Source organism: Amphiura filiformis, chromosome 8 (genome assembly GCF_039555335.1).
Source record: "Amphiura filiformis chromosome 8, Afil_fr2py, whole genome shotgun sequence".
Classification (NCBI taxonomy): Eukaryota; Metazoa; Echinodermata; class Ophiuroidea; order Amphilepidida; family Amphiuridae; genus Amphiura; species Amphiura filiformis.
Genome location: NC_092635.1, coordinates 23,955,841 through 23,976,998, shown reverse-complemented (window position 1 = coordinate 23,976,998; position 21,158 = coordinate 23,955,841). Strand labels below are relative to the sequence as shown.

At 35.8% G+C, this 21,158-nt stretch overlaps 1 protein-coding gene across 1 annotated transcript in view; it reads left to right on the top strand.

The window, feature by feature from the left end:
* The window catches only part of LOC140158825 (sodium-dependent phosphate transporter 1-B-like), a 68,081-nt gene extending 47,159 nt beyond the window's left edge, over positions 1-20,922 (top strand). Inside the window, exons 10-11 of the mRNA XM_072182055.1 lie at positions 3,688-3,772; positions 20,560-20,922. Of these exons, the coding sequence (XP_072038156.1) occupies positions 3,688-3,772; positions 20,560-20,718 (244 nt within the window). The 3' untranslated portion in view covers positions 20,719-20,922. The remainder of the gene's footprint in view (positions 1-3,687; positions 3,773-20,559) is intronic.
* The last annotated feature ends 236 nt before the right edge of the window (positions 20,923-21,158 follow it).

Genomic DNA, 21,158 nt, shown 5'->3' with positions numbered 1-21,158 from the left:
TCTCTGTAAATTTTCAAAAGTACAATTCATGAAGTCAATAGTATAAACTGCAAGTGCATTAACATATAGAGTGTTTCTACTGACAATACAGCGAACCCATTACCAATACGCCTTTCACTGGTATCCAGGCGGTTTCCATTTACGAGCACTTAAATGGAACATTGTATGCTTATCAGTATGCAACATGGTTCAAACTTAGAATGATTGATTTTGGCATGCTTTGTTGAGCTGAAATAACAGTATGGGCAATTCTACAGAGCTGTAACAGGTTGACCCATGTTGGACACGGTAAAGGTTCTCAGTAGAACTGGCTTCAGAGGGAAAAGTGAATTCATTGATAATGTTAGAAAATATTATACATTTTTAAGACTTCCTTTTCCATTGAAATCCTACTGAAAATGAGGAACATCTGATTTAAATATTGATAGATTCATTTGGCCTAGAAACCCATTTTCTTGGTTAATCAGTTCTATAATCTTCACAAATTTTCTGAAACTTATATTTTGAATCAGTTCCTTATACCACTCTTTTCAGATATTGCTATTTCAATTCTGCTTCTGACAAGCAAAAATCTCTTCTGGATGAAAAACAAAAATCTGTTCTTGGGCCTGACCGACCCAGATTTTGCATTTTGGATATTAAAATATTTTTTTATCTGTATGAACTTTCAAGGACCCATGTTTTGGCCGAAGTAGATTGATTTTGTAGCATCATTTAGCCTCTTTAGACCAAGCCTATTAAGTCAATCTGCCCGTATTGTCTTGTATTTATTATGTACATGTATTTTTAATGTGTTTATAATTTGCCAAATCAAATCTATCAATCAATTAATCCATCAATCAATCAGTCAACCAATCAATCAATCAATCAATCAACCAACCAACCAACCAATCAATCAATCAATCAATCAATAAATCAATAAATCAATTTATCTATATATCTTATGCACACTATTACCAAAGTAGCAGATGAGTTTTCCCCTTAAAATTGCTACAAGTTACTTATTTCTGGCAACTACTTTTGACAAGTGTGAAGATAATATGGTAGTAGCTATGGGGATAGCAAGCCAAATATAGAACCAGCAAAGCCAACTATAAAATGCCAAGTAGCTTGCATGAGCTTGGAGCAATGCATCTCACAAATGAAGATGGTTAATTTCTTGTCAGTGTTTCATAGTCATCAAGCAAGCTAGTCCACATATTTTTGCCTCATGGTAGAGTTTATTTCTATAGGGAAGCAACACCACCAATATAGTGACAGTGGGTATGTATAGGAAGCAGTCGGGGGGGGCTTGAATTATTTTATGACAGACGTGTACCTCACAAGCTTCAAAATCTTATTCCATTTCTAGGGGTAATGCTTACTAAAAAACAGCTGAACTTTGCTCTTTTAGTGAATTCTATTGAAACATTTACCCATGTCTAAGGATTTTCTATAAAAAAACCCACATCCCTATATACTTCATGGCAGACTGGCAGTAACCTTCGGGAAGTAGTCCTCCCAGCAGGGACTGACCTCCCCCATCAGAAAGTTTTGAAATTTGACAAATACCAAAAATGATTTTTCGTGGCATTCTGGTACTCTGCAAAACTCAATTTGGCCATTGATGTTCTATTTTGAACATAACCTGTTCTAGTCTAAGGTTACAGCATTACCAGTCACAACAAGTATGAACTGGGTCACAATGTCGGTTAAAAGTGTGAAACTCCAAGGCAAAATTAGGTTCCATCATGTTCATTTTAAAATGTTCAATAATGGTTCCGGCTTTCAATACATGAAATCATGCAGTAAATGCTTTAACCAGCTTACTATCAACTGGTACACTTCCTCTTGGTCTCAGCACTAAACGAATTAACTCTTGTAACTAAATGCTTAAAAAAGATTTTTTATTTGAAATTGAATAAGCTTTTTGTAGATCAAAATGTACGATCAAGTGGCGATAACAGGGAATGCTGCAGGGCTAGTTTGAGATGTCTGGCTGTCGTCTTGAGTGGTTCTGACGTCATGACAACATGAATGAAGTGGTCCGGTAAATTTTGTGAAGTCAGGAACACTTGTGATAGATTGGCAACAGTGGAGATGTTCACAATGTCTGATAATGTATTCTTTAGACTGTAAACCACTTAAACCTGTCTAAATGCTTTTATACGAATTGTAAGCATGTGCAAATATAAAGGATGACCATTTAATATTGTTTTATTCCTATGCTTGACCCATTATGCTACTCTTAAAATAGTATTTGTGTTTACAGCAGAATGAGCGCAATTCAACTTTAAGGTTTAACCCTAATGCTGCTAGACCATGTAAAACAATACAGCACAAAGTGATTTAAAGACCATGTATCCCAGGTGATCCGATTGTTCAATACTACATATATATGCATGAAAATGTTAATCGGGCATTGGCAACTCTCACATGCGTGGCTTGCTATAGCCATAGCTGGTCAGTGGGTCAAATCCCGGGCAGGAAAAATAACTTTTCTCTTCATCTTCTTTCTTCAATCCTTCATTCCTTCCTTCCACTTAAGCAAAAAGCAATAGAAGTATGCCTCAACTAACCCTAACACTGCTAGACCTTACAAAACAATACAGCACGAAGCGAATGTAAGACCATGCACCCCACATGATCCTATTGTGCAATACTGCCAACCTACTTATACGCATGAAAACATTGGCCAGGCAATACTTACAAGCATAGCTTGCTATAGCCATTCTGCTGATTGGTACCCGAGGGGTCGGTGGGTCAAATCCTGGGTGGGGATCTCTTCATCTTCTTGCTTTGTTCCTTCCTTCATTCCTCCCACTTGTGCAAAAAGCAGAGAGGGAGTTGGAGTTACCAAAAGAAGTGAAGATATATACAATATCTGAAAGTTGCAATACTCCCCATTGGATCCCTTATTTTGATGGTTGCTTTTTATAAAGACAGTTTAGTTTTTTAACTTGTACTATATAGTTTGCATAAATAAGGTTATGTGGATATTGATGACTATAAGTAAGCAGACTTGTACATTTTTTTTGCCATTATTTGATATTTAAATACAACCATCATGAAGTGATGGATTCAACTGATGTATTAATTTTGTTATTGCTACCCCATCAAACAACACACAACAGATATTGCTCATGTTAATTAACCTTCTTCGGCAAGTAATCTTATAGGTTATAGTAAGTGATGAATCGTTCACTGTAAATAAACTGCTCGCCTCAAATGTACTGGCTTGTGTGTACTACACACTGTGTGGTCTTTATATAATTTGTCATTGTTAACAAACACAAATGTATATATTATGTTTTGATTATGGAAGCCAAATTGGCATTGAAATTTGCAATGCATTGTGGGACAGTTTTTGCAGTTTTGGGACACTTTGCCTCTGACCTATCAAAAAAAATTGGTTTTTTGTGCGTACAAAATAATATTATTTAAAATGGTTTACTAGAATAAAAGCATGATTATTTCATAGATTAATTATCTAAAATATTAATGATTAATGAATGAATAATATTTACAGCAGTTTCCCTGATATGTCAGAGGTCAAAGTGTCCCAAAACTGCTCTCAAAAACCGGAAGTTACAATGCCGATTGTCATAATGTGAACAAGCATGTATATATATATCCCTTATTGTTTTTACCTCTAAACTCTTTCTTTAATTTTTGTTTGTTTGTTTGTTTGTTTGTTTATTTACACAGTGGGTTTTCTGTTGAATTAGGAGCAGCAACCACAGTACTAGTAGCATCTAATTTAGGTATACCAATTAGTACTACACATTGTAAGGTGAGTTTATTAACAAGATTGTATATAGACCACTTGACATTATCAACAAAGGCAAGGGATTGGTCTATCGATATGCTTGAACGAACCGCTACACTGTTCAATGGCTTTCTTATACTATATGAAATGTGGTGGGCAATTTAAAATGCACATGCCCTGAGCAAACTTCGATGCGTATGCACACTGCAGGGTAAAGAACAACGGAAATTGCCATAATTCACACGCATACTGCCGGGCAATGACGTCACATGTCAAGTGGTCTACACAATCATCTCTATTCGTATGATATGATTTAGCAAACTGAGTCAATTATTGGTGAAATTGATTTTGAGTTACTTATAACCAACGGATGTGTTATTTTGTATTCCCTGTTTTCTGTTCCATATCACAAAACTAAGTATATCTTGTGAACAACAAGTGTAACTTGGAGAGGCAATGAGTTTGAATGTAGCATGTAATATGGGCAATGGTACATAGTGAAAACATGAATATTGATTTTGCCAGATACATTATTGACTAATTTTTGGTTGATTCTATCATATTTTGTATCTGCAGGCAGTGTATGAGGTTTGTGTCGGAAAGAAGGGCACAATGTCCCGCATTTTGATAATGAAAAGCTTTGGCTGCTATTCAAAAATTATACTGAAAAATTCTTGAAAGTTATGGTATTACTATGAACTACATTATAAGGTGGCCAGTTTTTGTACCTAGGAAATAAACAGTCATGTCAAGTTGTGTAGGTTCATCTAATATTCAAAAATGTCATCAGCCTGGAAAATTAGTTGCTCTTAAAGGTTTCTGACAAGATCAACAGCCGTATCCCCTATTCTTCCAGATCAAAACTGATATTTTAGTATGAGAAGATGGTTCATTATTGTCCATTAAAAAAATTTAAAGCCCAACATTTGTTTCATTTAGATTTTTTAAACAAAAATGTGGTAAAAAGTGGTAGCCACCACTGTATGTATGTACTATCCTATGGGACATTGTTTTTTGTGTCTAATAAAAATCGCTGGAAAGCAATATAACTCACATTTTGGAAACAGATTGTTTTAATAGTAGGCCTCAATGTAAGATAGAAAACAGAATGTGAACGAATTTCACCACCAACCTTTAAGATGATTGTTAATAACATTTGAAAGACTTTTTCTAAATGATCAGGAGCATTGTGAAAATTAATTGAAAAGGCTCTAAGAAGCTCATATTGTGCATATTCACCCTAACAACACATACAATTCTTGAGATAATATGTCAACTTGTGGGAAAACTGCTTACGCAGGAGCCACATGACATACAGAACTGCAAGTGCAATATTTGAGTTCATAAACTCCCTTTAAAATACACTTAGTTATTAAAAATAAAATATTTATCTTAGAATGTTTCATGAAGCTGTCATAAGGACTGTCAGGAGTATTGAAGGTACTATCAGTGATCTCCATCAAAGTGTAAAATTGTTTAAAATATGTAAGAATAGCTTAAAGTGATGGAGACATGTGTATTAAAGGTGTTTTTTCAAATGAAAAATGAAAAACAAAAACCCAGCATGACAAATGTGAATCCCCATTCAGTTCAATGTACCTGTGATGTGTTCATAGAGAAACTCCTCCAACATTGACCAAAATGTCATATATTGCCTTAATTGGGCCGGTTTTGGCCGTATCTCTTGCAGAGTATGTTAACACTCCTTTGCTTCTTACAATAATGCAAAAATAGGATTTTGATTTGTTTAGATGTTGTGATTGGTGCATTATTATTTTATTTTGTTTACTTTATTCATCTGGCAATCAATAACAAAATTGGAACAAAACAACAACATTGAGGTCTGCTGAGTGGCCGGGGAGCACTGAAGGCACGAAAGAGCACTGTCACCACAAAACGTGGTGCTCTCTGCTCAGCCCAACACTACACAAAGCATATACAAAAGAATACAAAAAAGGAATCAATACAATTTAATCATCATGGCCCATATAGTGAGATTTTAGTTGAGATTTAAAAGCAGAGTTGCTACAGGTGAGATAGCTAGGAGTCTCAGAGACGGAATTGCAGTCCATAAAACTGGGAAATTGATTGAAAGACAGTTTGTGTATACATTCGTTTTAGGAGTGATGGACTGTATAAAAGTTAATTTATAGTATTGATTGACACACTACCTGAAAAAAGAATGAGGTTAGCATAGGTGAAACATGAAAATCAAAGGAAATCAGTAAATAAGTCCTAGTTTTCAAAGTTGTGAGATTAATTAAAGTTCTGAGTCTGTTCTCATATGGTTGATCCCCCTACACTGGCAAAGAATTGACCTAGCAGCACAATGCTGGCTTTGTTCATCAACATGGTATTTCTTGTAAACATTTCAAACAATTCTGATAAAATCAAGTAATTTATTGCACTTTATGACGATTTTGCTGATATGACAATTCCATGAAAGATACAGGTTATCAGTAGTATTGCAAGACTAGTGTTATTGATGTGTGATGTGGTGCAAGCTGTATGATAATGATTGGTACCCATCAATTTTCATTGATAATAGATGAGCCTGACACATCAATGTATTTACAGCAGAATGTGAAATAATTACTCATCTTTTAATCTGTTTTAAGTGGGAAAAGAGAATCATTATACCTGTATCATGATAAAACAGTAAAAACAGTAATGACAATTTTGTATTGTTGTGTAATTGATGCATTCTTTTGATTTCACGAAGGAATTCTTGATAAAACTTGATGCTATCATCGATTTACATGTACAGCCCTCTTCCCTAGTAAAAGTGGCACAATTGCGATTTTACCCGTTTGTTGTTAACTAAACATTTGTAGAGATTAAAACAAGCAAATTGAACAGAACAAACAGCATTTGAGAGCTAATTAAGACTACTCCCTTGACGTCAGGGCCGTAGCAAGGTCGAAAAATGTGGGGCGGCCATCACAAATATGGAGCGGCCAGATTACAAATCTATGCCCATATTGAAATTAAGATACAAAGAAAAACAAAACAAATTTCTCAAAAAGTGGGGCGGCCATGGCATCCCCGGCCGCCCCGCTTGCTACGGCCCTGCTTGACGTTGATGTAAGCATCATGTCTTAACAGTATTTTCTAATTGCCAAAGAGGGAGCTTTTTTACTTGCACAATTTTTTTTAGACAGGCTGTACAACCCAAATGTTAGCTTTATCTGCAGCTAAAATTGTGTAGAACCATTTCATAATTAAACAGTTTCAACTACAAGTTCTGGAGATGTAATTTCCATTTTATCATCAGTATTCAGTATGTATGAAGAAACTAGCAAAAGATCATTGAATCCCTGAGCGATTTTGTCTAGAGCAGTGTATAGTTAGTTACCAATATTAAAGGTGATATTTTCAAGTTGAGAGTGAGATGGCTTAACAAAACTCCAAAATCATTTCTTTTTCATGCCTATTAGCTTTGGAGCCTGTAAGCATCACTTTAAGAATTGTCCCTCTTCTGACATATTCAAAAATATGGTTTGTGTTTGATATCAAAAGAATCAAGTAACTGCTTTAAAAAGTCAGTAATAATTATAAAGGGACATGTAGGAGCACGAGGTTCCTTAAACTTGAGGATGAATGATAAGAGAATGCCCAAAGTCAAGTGATTCACTTTTTTCTGCAAGGGACATAATTCATACCATTCACAGATATTTATAAGGGACAGTCATAGGAATGAACATGTGCCTTGATATAAGAGATTCATTTTGCCTTGATAAAGGAAACACTTTACCTTATAGAGGGAAACTTTGCCATATAAGAAAAACACTGAGGCAATTAATAAAAGGATAATTGTTCCCAGTTTAATGGATTATGAATAGAAATACTGCACTCTACTTATTAACCGTGTTTCATGAATTAGTCTCTTAAAACTTCCTATGTACAAGTTTTGGTAAATCAGAAACAGGAAAGCTTCTTCCGTTAAACGTTCCATATAGTGACATGTACTAAGCAGGAATTGGGCATTGAGCCTGGGGTGAAGTACTGCACCATGGGTTTACCAATTAATATATATACCCCATAATGTCACAGGCTAAGCAGTTTCCAAGTCTTGAGATGTACCTGAAGATGAATTTTCTAGCAGATGACTTAACACGTACATTGTGATGGGCAAACCTGCAGGCTGCTTGTAGCACATTTTGTTTAATTTATTTGCGGTTTATTGGAAGTATTTCAGCAGAAAAGTATGTCAAACCACACTAATTGGGTTTCCCTAGGGACAAATGGCATAGTATATTGATTGTTTTGGCTTTTGTTTTATTGCTCATTGCCTTCTTATTGATCCCAATTGGGTTAATATAGTGAATCATATAAGAAATTTGAAATCGATAAAATTCAACATGTGAATCTCTAAATTGCATGTGTTGAAGAATTGGTCAATAGCTGTTCTAGTAAGCAAAAAACTGTTTCAATGTTCAAAAAAGTAAATAATATAGTAGCCAAAAGTGATCTATTATTAAATAGATTAATGGTTGACAATTGAGAGGGAAAAAGATTCCTGTCACGAATTTGAAATAATAGAAGCGATATGAGTAGCCAGTGGCATATCAGTGGTCAGTGGTGGTGTACATCATTTTGACCCATCATGTGGCATATACTGGACAATGGACAAAAGAAGATGTACTTGGCAAATGTTGTCGGTTGCCTGGCAGATTGAACTGGCTTGCCTGGTAAGAGAGCTGTGCAGGGGAGGAGGGAGTAGTCTGGCCCCTTTCATGCAACATTTTCTAAGCTCAAAAGAAAAAAAATACTGTTCTCTTCCCAGCAAATGATTTATAGGTTGCAGTTCAAACACACATTGTTTTGATGAATATTCAATTGTACATGAGAGTTGTAATATTTATGTGAGAGTGTTTGAATTTTTAAACAAGTCCCAAACAGAATATTCACATGGTATATATCGGCCAAAAAGGTTTACAGCCTGAATAAGGTTTGCTCTGTCTAATATGAAATAAGGTTTCCTCTGTCAAATCTACACTAACTGAGTACAGTCGAGTGTAAGGTCAAGCTCAAACGATAAGGGAATCGACTATGGTGTGAGGGGTTGCGAGTTCGAACCATGGCGTTGGTTAAGAATGCCGGGGGCAGCATCCCCCCATAGGAAAAAAATCCATGAAGGTCCACTTTTTGCTATTTTATCCAATAAAAAGGTCCAAACATTGGAGAATATTGGACAAAAAGTCCAGTTTATTTTTCGTGATAGGACCTGATCAAGGTACATGGCAAAATAAGAGATGGACATGTCATGCAACCTCTTGGTTATTCTGAGGGGACAAAAAACCTGGTAATTGAGAAATTTGCCCTGATTGGAGGGAAGCAGTGTACAAAAGGGGTCATTTGGCATAAAATTTCATTCTTTCCATCCTGTGACCTATTTTTAACCTATTTTGCATCATTGCTAACTTGATAAGGGATGTTCTGTTTGTAATTTTATTTTACCAATTATTAGCATCCTCCTAGTTCCAAGTGTAGTGTATTACCACCATTAATCAATTTTTTGCCATGGAAACTGTTACATTGTTTCCTGACCACACTTCTAGACCCAGACTAAATTGGAAGATTCTGGCCTTGCTATCTGAGATACACATTGTGGTACTACATTATGTTACTGGTGATCAAATACAGCTATTAAAGTGTGTCATATAATATCTATGTTGAATACAAAGTTTTATGAGTACACCCGACAATGTGAAGAGTCATATTGAGAGTCATATAGATACCGTAAAACCCCGTCTACAAGCATATATAGTGTTTTTTATAAAAGCTTAATTAATTCGAAGCAAGCGTTAATATACCAATACATTTTTTTAATTTTTATTTGATTTGTTCGGGTTTTGACAACCCTGGATAACCCAAGAAAGCCTCTATTGAAGCTTATTTCCATTGGGGTCCATTTGAAAACCGGGACGGCTTGGGAACAGTCAGGGGTTAACACCCTACTCTTTTCGAAACTGGCTGCGAGATACATGTACAGGTATGACTCTCTGCACACAGGACCGACGGCTTAACGTCCCCTCCGAAGGACGGAGTACTTTCATGATTCATTTACCCAATTCCAAATGAACCATGGGGAGAGCGGAAGTCTGAATTTACAATTGATCGGTCTTAAAATAATACTTGTTTGCATATGCTTGGATCCGTAATTTATTTGCTCAAACTCCATAATGGCGACTGGATTAATGTAGCTTTTATCAGAAGCACACTGTATGCTTGTAGACGGGGTTTTACGGTATGTCAAGTAAAATTTAGTTTTCTGCTTTCATCATATTATTTATGCTTTTAGAGGCCACATTTAACTGATCATCCGTATTCCTGAAATAGGACCATTAATTTCCATACTGCTGAAAACAATAATATTCAAAACAAACTGCGTACTACTTTTGGCCGCATCTAAATTGAATTATTTGGACATAATGCTTCTCATTTGGTTTGATCACATAACATATCGTGCTCAAGATATCAATACTAAATCCCCAGTGAGAGATAGACGTTGATATTTAGATTGATGGATGACACAGAGGGATATATGGATGAATTTAAAGTATGTTAACATGATCATTTCTAGCAACATGTAATGTTAACAGTGCTCAATCTGTCTTATGAAGTTATGATGACATAAGCTGGAGTGGGGAGAACCTGAGTTTGATAGTTGTGTTGTCATAAAGATATTTTTTATTGACTTAATTTGTGACATCAGGTTATTCAGTTAAATCTATGCACCCCCCTATGGAAGACAAGAATTTCATATGGGGTTACCTGAATGGGTGACTCCATTTGCATTACGTTTCACTTCCTGGAGAGAATTGATCAAAATTGAAATCCCTCCTGAGGTTCAGTATCTGTCCATGAGTTGACCAGATCACAAGGATGTCATTATAGCTAGAGGCAGTATATATGGGTCAATGAGTTACATAAAAATGACCTTGTGTGATATTAGGTTCCCAAGAGGCGAGTTTTGCCTGTGGCGATTTGTGGTTAAATGTTGATCCCTCACTATTGATTTAGTTGAAAAAGGAGGTGAGACATGATCAAATCTCTCCAGGTAACAAAACGTAATGGAAATCTACACCCCTGTGTGGGAAGGTCATGTCTTCCATAGGGGTCTATGGATTTTGGTTGAATATCCCAATTTGTCTAAATATATAAATGGATTGCCAATCTATTACAATCTGAATTAGTTTGAAAGTAGTTTACTATGCACATGTATTTAATTTAAAAAATGTATCCCAAATTACATCTGCTGTATTTGATAAAAGAATATTCAATCATACATGGATCTTGCAGTGTAGCAATAGCAGCTGAAATGTACTAATCCATTTGAAAATCTGCACCCACAATGAGAAAGAATTTAGAATCCCAGCCAAATACAAAAGTTTGAATATAAATTATAATTTATCCACATACAATGGAAAAGGTGTGGGAGATTTTGGATATTTTCCCACAATTAGCCATCAACTACAAAATTGCATGGATATTAATTGTGTACATCCATATCAAAAGGATGCACTTGTCGGCTGCTACATGTGTCTCATTTCACATAATAACTGAGAATAAATACCAGACTCATTTCAAGTGGGGGTCACTTTATATCATCCCCAAGTCACATGGCTTATTGATACAGCTTAACATTCCATAACCATGTCACTTGGAGATGATTTGAAGTGACCTCCACTTGAGATGAGTCTGGTATTTATTCCTAGCTATTATGTGAAATGAGGCACATGTAGCAGCCGACAAGTGCATCGTTTTGATATGGATGTACACAATTAATACATTGATCTTATAGGAAATGATTCCACAAAGGCAGTACTTATATTTATATTTGCATAGATCTTGCACTTCTTGAGGTAAGGCCAATAATATATTAAAATGGTCATTTTTTTCCTCCTGAGAAAAATTCACACAGGGCAGAAATCTCCTTTATATAACCCATACCATTTCTGTTTGTGTCAGCTTTATTATCTCAATATTTGAGTGCAAACACCACTAGGTCATACCCCCTCTGACCCATCACAAATAAATCTTCTTTGTAATGTATTGTCTAAGATGTCCAAATGTAATCTTTTGCTGAGTAGAATCATCCTGAAATATTGATGATTTGAGCCTACATTGACCAGGGGCTGATGATGTCCTTGCTATCAAAGCCCAAATTCGTTTAAAATGTATGGAAGCCTCAGGGGCTTTTGATGGTTGGACTATATGAGCTTACCAGACTTTGCCGTCTTGACACCCACTTTAAAGGCTCATTTGGAGATTTTTTTCCTCAAAAATTTGCTGAACTGCTTCACAACGCATAATTGGAGAATTTGATCATAATAGATAATAAAGCTGCTTTATAACAATGCCCAACAATTACTGTAATGTGAAATTTTATCCCCAGTATTGAATTCTCATGGTAAGCATATGCTCCAAGATTGACAACCTTCCTCAAGCAAGAACATTTATGTTTATATTATTTTGGGGGATCACTCTCACACAAGAGTGCTATCCATCCAGGTACGACTACCTCTGAAATGCACCGTAAATGGTGTATCACAGGCAATCAATTTTGTACCCTTAAATGGCATCATAATACTGCATAAAATACCCTAAATAGCGTATACTTATATAGTTAAATAACAAGCTTTACTTATAAATTTCAATATCTCCTGCAGAAGGTAAAGAGAAGCCATGAGTAGACAAACAAAAACACTACTTTTCTTCACAAAACATTGATTTCACAATTCACATATATACTTCTAAGTCAATCAGCCACCCAAAACGTCTCTGCTTTTTTTATTGGCTATCAGGTAACCCTTAAGTGTGTTTTCTTTTGAAAAGCACCCCTTTTAAAAAAAGATGGCTACACCACACTATGCTGAAAATGACACCCTTTTCGACCCATTTTTTGGATGTTGGTGTGTAGCAAGTCACATAGTAAGTGACCCCCGTAGGTAATTAGTCTGACTTGACAATATACCTGAAATTTGATAACTTACCATGCTTACAGATTTTCTATTTGCACTGCTATAACAAATGCATGCTTGCTCCAGAAATAGCAAACATCTGAATTCTGATTATAATTTACGGGTGTTTTGATCCAGCAATGCAGTGAGTGTATCTTTGAAGTGAAGGCAACCCATATTTCACTGTTTGAAAGATTTTAGGATCTTTTTCACAATTCCCATTAGTATAGGGAAAGTAATATTGAAGATGCTCTGGGAAGTACAAGCACCACTTTCAGCTCATAAATAGGCTTCACAGTTCTTGATCCCTGTAGAAATATGAAAAAGAAACCCATTTTACCACTTTTGTTGGTCTTATATTTATTAATGCAGAAGCTGCAAAACTCCGTAACAGATTCCTTCTTCAGATTTAAAAAAAAAATCTGTAATTTTCTTCAGATATGTCAAGGGGCCATCAGAAGGGATGTTAAAGTTTAAGTATTGCCTGAAGTGCCCAAATTCATTGAACATGTATGAAAGATTCTGGCTGGAGCTTAGAGAGGGTTGGACACTTCAAATGTTAAGTTCTCACTAGGGTTTACAGTAAACACCAGAGGAAAACTGGATCATGGTATTCACAGCTGCAATTGCGTTGTTTTTGGTGCAATTGTGTTTTTTGTTCAATTTTGAAATAAGCAACCAAAATAATTGTGCTTTTTCTGGAAGCTTTTTTTGCAGAATCAAGGTGCGTTATTTGGCTTCCAAATCATGTTTTCCTCCGGTGCTTAGTATACACTGTGCAAGATTGTGCAATAAAAAAGAAGAAATGAATATAAAACAATTAACATTCTGAAAAATATCTATACTAATAAAATAATAAGCTCTGTGTGTCTGTCTGTCCGGCAATGCGTTTCGCCACGCTTCGACGCATCGCTCCGATATTTCGGATATAGATAGAGATCGGGCATTCCATGTTTATGGGGTGGTTTGAAAGGTCATCGGAGGTCAAGGTCAAAGGTCAAAATTTCAACTTTGTCCGATCGGGCCCAAACTTGGTAGGTAGAATCCTTGATACGAGGCGAATATATGCGCGAAATAAAATTGAGGTCAACCGAGGTCAAAGGTCATTACGGAGGGGGTCAAATTTCAAACTTTGTCCGATCGGGCTCAAACTTGGTGGGTGGAATCCTTGATGCAAGGGGAATATATGCCCGAAATGAAATTGAGGTCAACCGAGGTCAAAGGTCATTACGGAGGGGTCAAATTTCAAACTTTGTCCGATCGGGCTCAAACTTGGTGGGTGGAATCCTTGCTACTGAGGGGAATATATGCAAAAATACCATTGAGGTCAACCGAGGTCAAAGGTCATTACGGAGGGGGTCAAATTTCAAACTTTGTCCGATCGAGCACAGACTTGGTGGGTGGAATCCTTGATACGAGGGCTTAAACATGGTATAATTCTCAATATGACAGGAACAGGAAGATTTCACCACTCCCTGTGAGGATTGCAATGTCTTCCCAGCATTCATAGCTGAAAATGATTTCTAAATTTCAAACGGATGTATCAAATAAAACTGAGGTCATCAAAGGTCAAAGGGTATCAAGCCAAGGTCATCTAGGGTCAGATGTCATATGGGGTCATTGGGGGTAAAACAGCATCACTATCTGATGCTGGTGGTGCTCTCACGTACAGCTACAGAGCCCTCACAGCTACAGGTACTCTAGTACTTGAAATAACTTATCTTCACATTTTTCATGGAGAATAAAGGTGAAGTAGAATACTTAACAAAAAACATTTAAGTATGTTGCTGCTGCAGTTGTAAGATTCATATTACCTGGGAACCAAGGGAGAACAGTGCCAGTGCATTGATTGGTCACCCCAGGTTAATTAAGAAATAAATAAATAAATATATATCAAGTCCTACTTGTGTATGAAAGTAGGTTAGACATTGAAATAATGGTGTTCAAATATGCAGGAGCAGCATGTCTAATGTGTTTGTTTCAAATCCCATGAGTGATTATGGGATTTGATAAAAACACATGAACTCGGTTCTATGGCCTTGATTGGACGCAATCTACAAATTTTTGGAAAAACCTACCCAAAACAAGTATTATAAGTAACATGATCAGAATAAAGTACCTTTTTTTGAAATCGGTGTTCTGCAACCACTAATGTGAAAATGTGAATGCAAGTTACTTACTATTTTACCTCTTATAGCCCCCTAGTACAGATGGCTACTGTTGTTTGATGCAATTATTTATTATTTTGTCTAACAAAACATCACATAAGTTTCCATTTCTAGACCTGGAAAATACAGAACAGCTTTTACACTGATACATATATTTGTTTGAAAATTGAGGGTGCTATTTACATATGAATGCTGAGTTATTCCTTTCATTTCAAATTTGTAATACTGTGATCCAAATTGATCTCTTTGAAATGGCACAGTTCAATAACCTTTAATATAATGTCAAAAGTTGACCTCAAGTTGAAGAGTATGAGTTTTTGTACCCAATACATTCTAAAGTTCACAAGCATATCAAGGTTACGGAATTGTGTCCATGTGGTTTCATGTTTTAGATCAAAGAAAAAGGGCAATGAATCAGTTTTGGTACTGTTTGAAAATTAATTTACAATCTATATGAAGATGACTGGTGAGGAAGAAAGTTATTTTGATAGTCATAAATAATGGCTTCATTTACAATGATACAATTCAATAACCCACATATAAGCATAGCTCAAAATTTGACCTCAAGTTATAGAGGATGAGGGAATGCTTTTGGTTGGAGAGGATTCCAATAGCACTAGCATTATATTAAAGGAGAGAAAAAATCAGAAGCGTTCAGATTCGAACCAGCACACACTCACAATTACATATCGTTGAGTTAACCATCACCTGCCGATGAATTTAACATGTAATGATTTTATTCGCTCGAAAATGTCTCACAGGCACTTTATTATGAGTGCCAGTTTGTTTGAGCTTCATTTCTTTATTTATTATATTTTATCAGGCATGTATTCTCTGTGATCCTCACATTTAATATCAGTGTCTCACATTGACTGATGTCCTGCTAGGACACAGCAGATATGTTGCCCCCTCTATGTATAGCCTATATAGTTTTAAAATAGTTTACTATGTACATGTATTGAACAAAAAAGTATCCCAAATTACATCTGCTGGATTTGATAACAGTTGCTTATTCAATCATACATGGGTCTTGCAGTGAATCAGCTGAATTGTACCAATCCATTTGAAATCTGCACTCACACTGAGGAAGATGTTAGAATCCCAACCACATACAAAAGTTTGAATAGGTCTAATTATAATTCATCCACATGCAATGGAAAGGTGTGGGAGATTTTGTATATTTTCCCACATTAAGCCATAAAAATTTGCATGAATATTAATACATTTACAGGAAATGATTTCACAAACCCAGTACTTGCATTTACATTTGCATAGGTCTTGTACGCATACTTCTTTAGTTTAAAGGCCAATGATATATTACAATGGGCATTTTGCCCTCCTGAGAACAATCATGCAGAAAGGGCAGAAATTACACCCCTTATATCAAGCCTTGTAATCTCCTTTATATAACCCATACCATTTCTGTTTTGCGTCAGCTTTATTATCTCAATATGTGAGTGCAAACACCACTAGGTCATACCCCCACTGACCCATCACAAATCTTTTTTGCAATGTATTGTCTAAGCTATCCAAATGTAATCTTTTGCAGAGTATAACCATCCTGAAATATTGATGATTTGAGCCTACATTGACCAGGAGCTGATGTCCTTGCTATCAAAGCCCAAATTCGTTTAAAATGTATGGAAGCCTCAGGGGCTTTTGATGGTTAGACCATATGAGCTTACCAGACTTTGCAGTCACCCACTTTAAAGGTTCATTTGGAGATTTTCTAACTCAAACATTTCCCGAACTGCTCCACAATGCATAGTTGGTGAATTTGATCATAATAGTTAATAAAGCAGCTTTATAAAAATGCCCAACAATTACTGTAAAGTGAAATTTTATCCCCAGTATTGAAATCTCACGGTAAGCATAGGTTCCAAGATTGACAACCTTCCTCATACTCAAGCAAGAACATTTATGTTCATATTATTTTTGGGGATCACTCTCACACAAGAGTGCTATCCATCCACGTACGACTACCTCTGAAATGCACCATAAATGGTGTATCACAGGCAATCAATTTTGTTCCCCCAAATGGCATTATAATACTGCAAAAAATTCCCTAAATGGCGTATACTTGTATGGTTAAATAACAAGCTTTACTTATAAATTTCAATATCTCCTGCAGAAGATATTAAGAGAAGCCATGAGTAGACAACAAAAACACTACTTTTCTTCACAAAACATTGATTTCACAATTCATATATGTGACATGATCAAGGGGAATGAGTCACATGTCGACCCTGGTCGAAAATGAGTTTTACATTTGTTTCTAAAGAGGACATTTAGAGCTTTCAGAAACTGAAAACCCCATGTTGATACAGCTTTTCTTGACAAAGTTATGTCAATTTATCAATCGCTGAAAACAATATAAAACGAAAGACTTTATTTGCCAATATCTCAAAATCAATATTAGTGACATCCGACTCATTTCCCTTGATCGTGTCACATATATACTTCCAAGTCAATCAGCAACCCTAAACGTCTATGCTTTTTTTATTGGCTATCAGGTAACCCTTAAGTGTGTTTTCTTTTGAAAAGCACCCCTTTTAAAAAAAGATGGCGACACCGCACTATGCTGAAAATGACACCCTTTTCGACCCATTTTTTTGGATGTGGGTGTGTAGCAAGTCACATAGTAAGTGACCCCCGGAGGTGATTAGTCTGACTTGACAATATACCTGAAATTTGATAACTTACCATGCTTACAGATTTTCTATTTGCACTGCTATAACAAATGCATACTTGCTCCAGAAATAGCAAACATCTGAATTCTGATTATAATTTTCGGGTGTTTTGATCCAGCAATGCAGTGAGTGTATCTTTGAAGTGAAGGCAACCCATATTTCACTGTTTGAAAGATTTTAGGATCTTTTTCACAATTCCCATTAGTATAGGGAAAGTAATATTGAAGATGCTGTGGGAAGTACAAGCACCACTTTTAGCTCATCAATAGGCTTCACAGTTCTTGATCTCTGTAGATATATGAAAAAGAAACCCATTTTACCACTTTTGTTGGTCTTATATTTATTAATGCAGAAGCTGCAAAACTCCGTAACAGATTCCTTCTTCAGATTAAAAAAAAATCCTGTAATTTTCTTCAGATATGTCAAGAGGCCATCAGAAGGGATGTTAAAGTTTAAGCATTGCCTGAAGTGCCCAAATTCAATGAAAATGTATGAAAGATTCTGGCTGGAGCTTAGAGAGTGTTGGACACTTCAAATGTTCTCACTAGGGTATACAGTAAACACAGGTGGAAAACGAGATCACGGTATTTATGGCTGCAATTGCGTTTTTTGTTCAATTTTGAAATAAGCCAAGTCAATTTTTTTACGGTTGCGTTATTTGGTTTCCAAATCATGTCTTCCTCCGGAGCTTAGTATACACTGTGCATTGAGTTTACAAGATTGTGCAATAAAAAAGAAGAAATGAACATAATTCACATTTTTTATGGAGGATAAAAGTGAAGTAGAGTAAAACATTAAAGTATGTTGCTGCTACAATTGTAAGATTCATATCCAGTCCTACTTATGGACGTAAGTAGGTTAGACATCACATTGAAATAATGATGATCAAATGTGCAGGAGCAGCATGTCTAATGTGTTTGTTTCAAATCCCATGAGTGATTATGGGATTTGATAAACACACATAAACTTGTTTTGTTGGGTCAATCAAGTATATGATATATAGCCTATGTGTTTTGGACTCAATCTACAAATAATTGGAAACAACTACTCAAAACAAGTATTATAAGTAACATGGTCAGAATAAAGTACCTTTTTTGAAATCGGTGTTCTGCAACCACTAATGTGAAAATGTGAATGCAAGTTACTTGCTTATATTTTACCTCTTAGTGCCTCCTAGTACAGAAGGCTACTGTTGTTTGATGCAATTATTTATCATTTTTTCTAACAAAACATCACATAAGTTTCCATTTCTAGACCTGGACAATACCGAACAGCTTTTACACTGATACATATATTTGTTTGAAAACTGAGGGCGCTATTTACATATGAATATTGAGTTATTCCTTTCATTTCAAATTTGTATTGCTGTGATCCAAATTGATCTCTTTGAAATGGCACAGTTCAATAACCTTTAATATATGTAAAGTTGACCTCAAGTTGAGGAGTATGAGTTTCTTGTACCCAATACATTCAAAAGTTCACAAGCATATCAAGGTTACGGAATTGTGTCCATGTGGTTTTCATCTTTTAGAATATAGAAAAAGGGCAATGAATCAGTTTTGGTACTGTTTGAAAATTAATTTACAATCTATATGAAGATGACTGGTGAAGAAGAAATTTTGATAGTCATAAATAATGGCTTCATTTACAGTGATACAATTCAATAACCCAAATATAAGCATAGCTCAAAATTTGACCTCAAGTCCGGGCCTCAAGTTATAGAGGATGAGTTAATTCATCCCACAACAGGCAAAATTGATGTTTAGGGCTGTTATAACATATCTATGTTATTTAATCTATTCCCATTCTATTTCTAGTAATGTTTAAGTTCTAACAAATGTTTGATGGTGTAAAATCAATAATAATTATTGATTTTACATCATCAAACATTCGTTAGAACTTAAACATTACTAGAAATAGAATGGGAATAGATTAAATAACATAGATATGTTACATCAAATATTATACGTCAAATAAAAAGTCTGTAGGGCCACTTAAGGTCCGAGCTAGTGAATGCTTCTGGTTGAAGAAGATTCCAATAGCGTCTTATGATTCTATTGCTTTCGTAAAAGGTGTGAAAGGTGCTATGATAATATGAATACATGCATGTATATTGATGGATAATGTGATTTGCTTGTATTTGTAAAACACCATTGAAAAGGGTTGATATGGACTCAGCTGTTTGGGTGGAGACAGTGATGGAATGAATTTAAACAATTTGTCAAAGCTAAAATCTTTTTGTTTTTAAAGCTGTGTGATGTAGCTGAGACTAGATGTAGTAAATTAGCACTGATTGTAATTACCTTGAATGATGGACTACTGTGATGAATGATGATACAGATGGTACTTGAATTTGTCAAGCATATTACACAACTATTATTCTATTCAGCTACCAGTTATGGCAGAGCAATTAATTAACAAACACTTTGTACAGGTGGGGCAGGTGTATAACTATATTCCAGTTGAAATCCATAAACTGCCTGTGGAAGACATGACCTTATTTTAAATGGGGTTATGTGCATGAGTAACTCCATTTGAAATCTACACTCCCTGTGTGGGAGTTTTAAGGTCATGTCTTCCTAAGGGGTGTATGGATTTCAACTGGAATAGCCCATTTCAAAGAGCCTGATCAAAGGCAAAAGTACTCACAATTCTGCAATTGAGAAAATTAATCATCAAATTTAATAACAAGTGCTCATTATATTGGTTGTAAAATAAATTTGGGTTGGTCGTTCTCGTAATTATGTCAAGCAAGCTAACCCTAAACCCTAATCCTAAGCCTAATACTAACCCTAACCTTACCATAATTTTGTGTAAATGAACCTGAATTGGGCACTAAAAATATTTGAAAAGAGGAGAAAAACAAAGAGGAATTGTAACTTGTATATTTATCACATCATAAATTCAATGTAACTATCTAATTGTCTGACAACTCGACTCCCATTTGTCATCTGAATTGATCCATTTTTTCTTCTTTTATCTTTCAGGTTGGTTCTGTCGTAGCCGTTGGATGGGCTAGGGATCGCCGTGCTGGTGCAGTTAACTGGAAGTTATTTGGCAATATTATTTTGTCATGGGTAGTTACATTGCCTTGCACCATTGGATTAAGTGCTGGTGTAATGGCTCTTTTAAGAATGACTGTTTAGATGGCATCCTGTTTTGGTTCTTCCTGTTTCATTGTTAATGTTGTCCATTACCAACATTAGGGGCATAACCAGCTGGTGCACCAAGCCGGTAACCCACAAATATTTTTGGGTTACACAAGGACAGGAAGAATGACAGTTTATGTCATGGTCCCTTTTGGATTTGGACCATATTCCCCCTCCAAACTGGACAGATTTCTCAATTACTTGATTCTACACAGCCAGTGTTGGATTGGGATATTCCTTTTAAATCCACACTACCCCTGTGGAAGATTTTCGAAATATTTTCCACAGGGGGAGTATGAATTTCAAATGGAATTAGCACATTAGGCACTCCCCCTGTGGAAGATATTTCCAAAATCATCCACAGGGGTAGTGTGGATTTCAAATGGAATAGCCCATTGGCAGCATTTATTTTGAGTAGCAAAAAGTGCCTTGCAGTA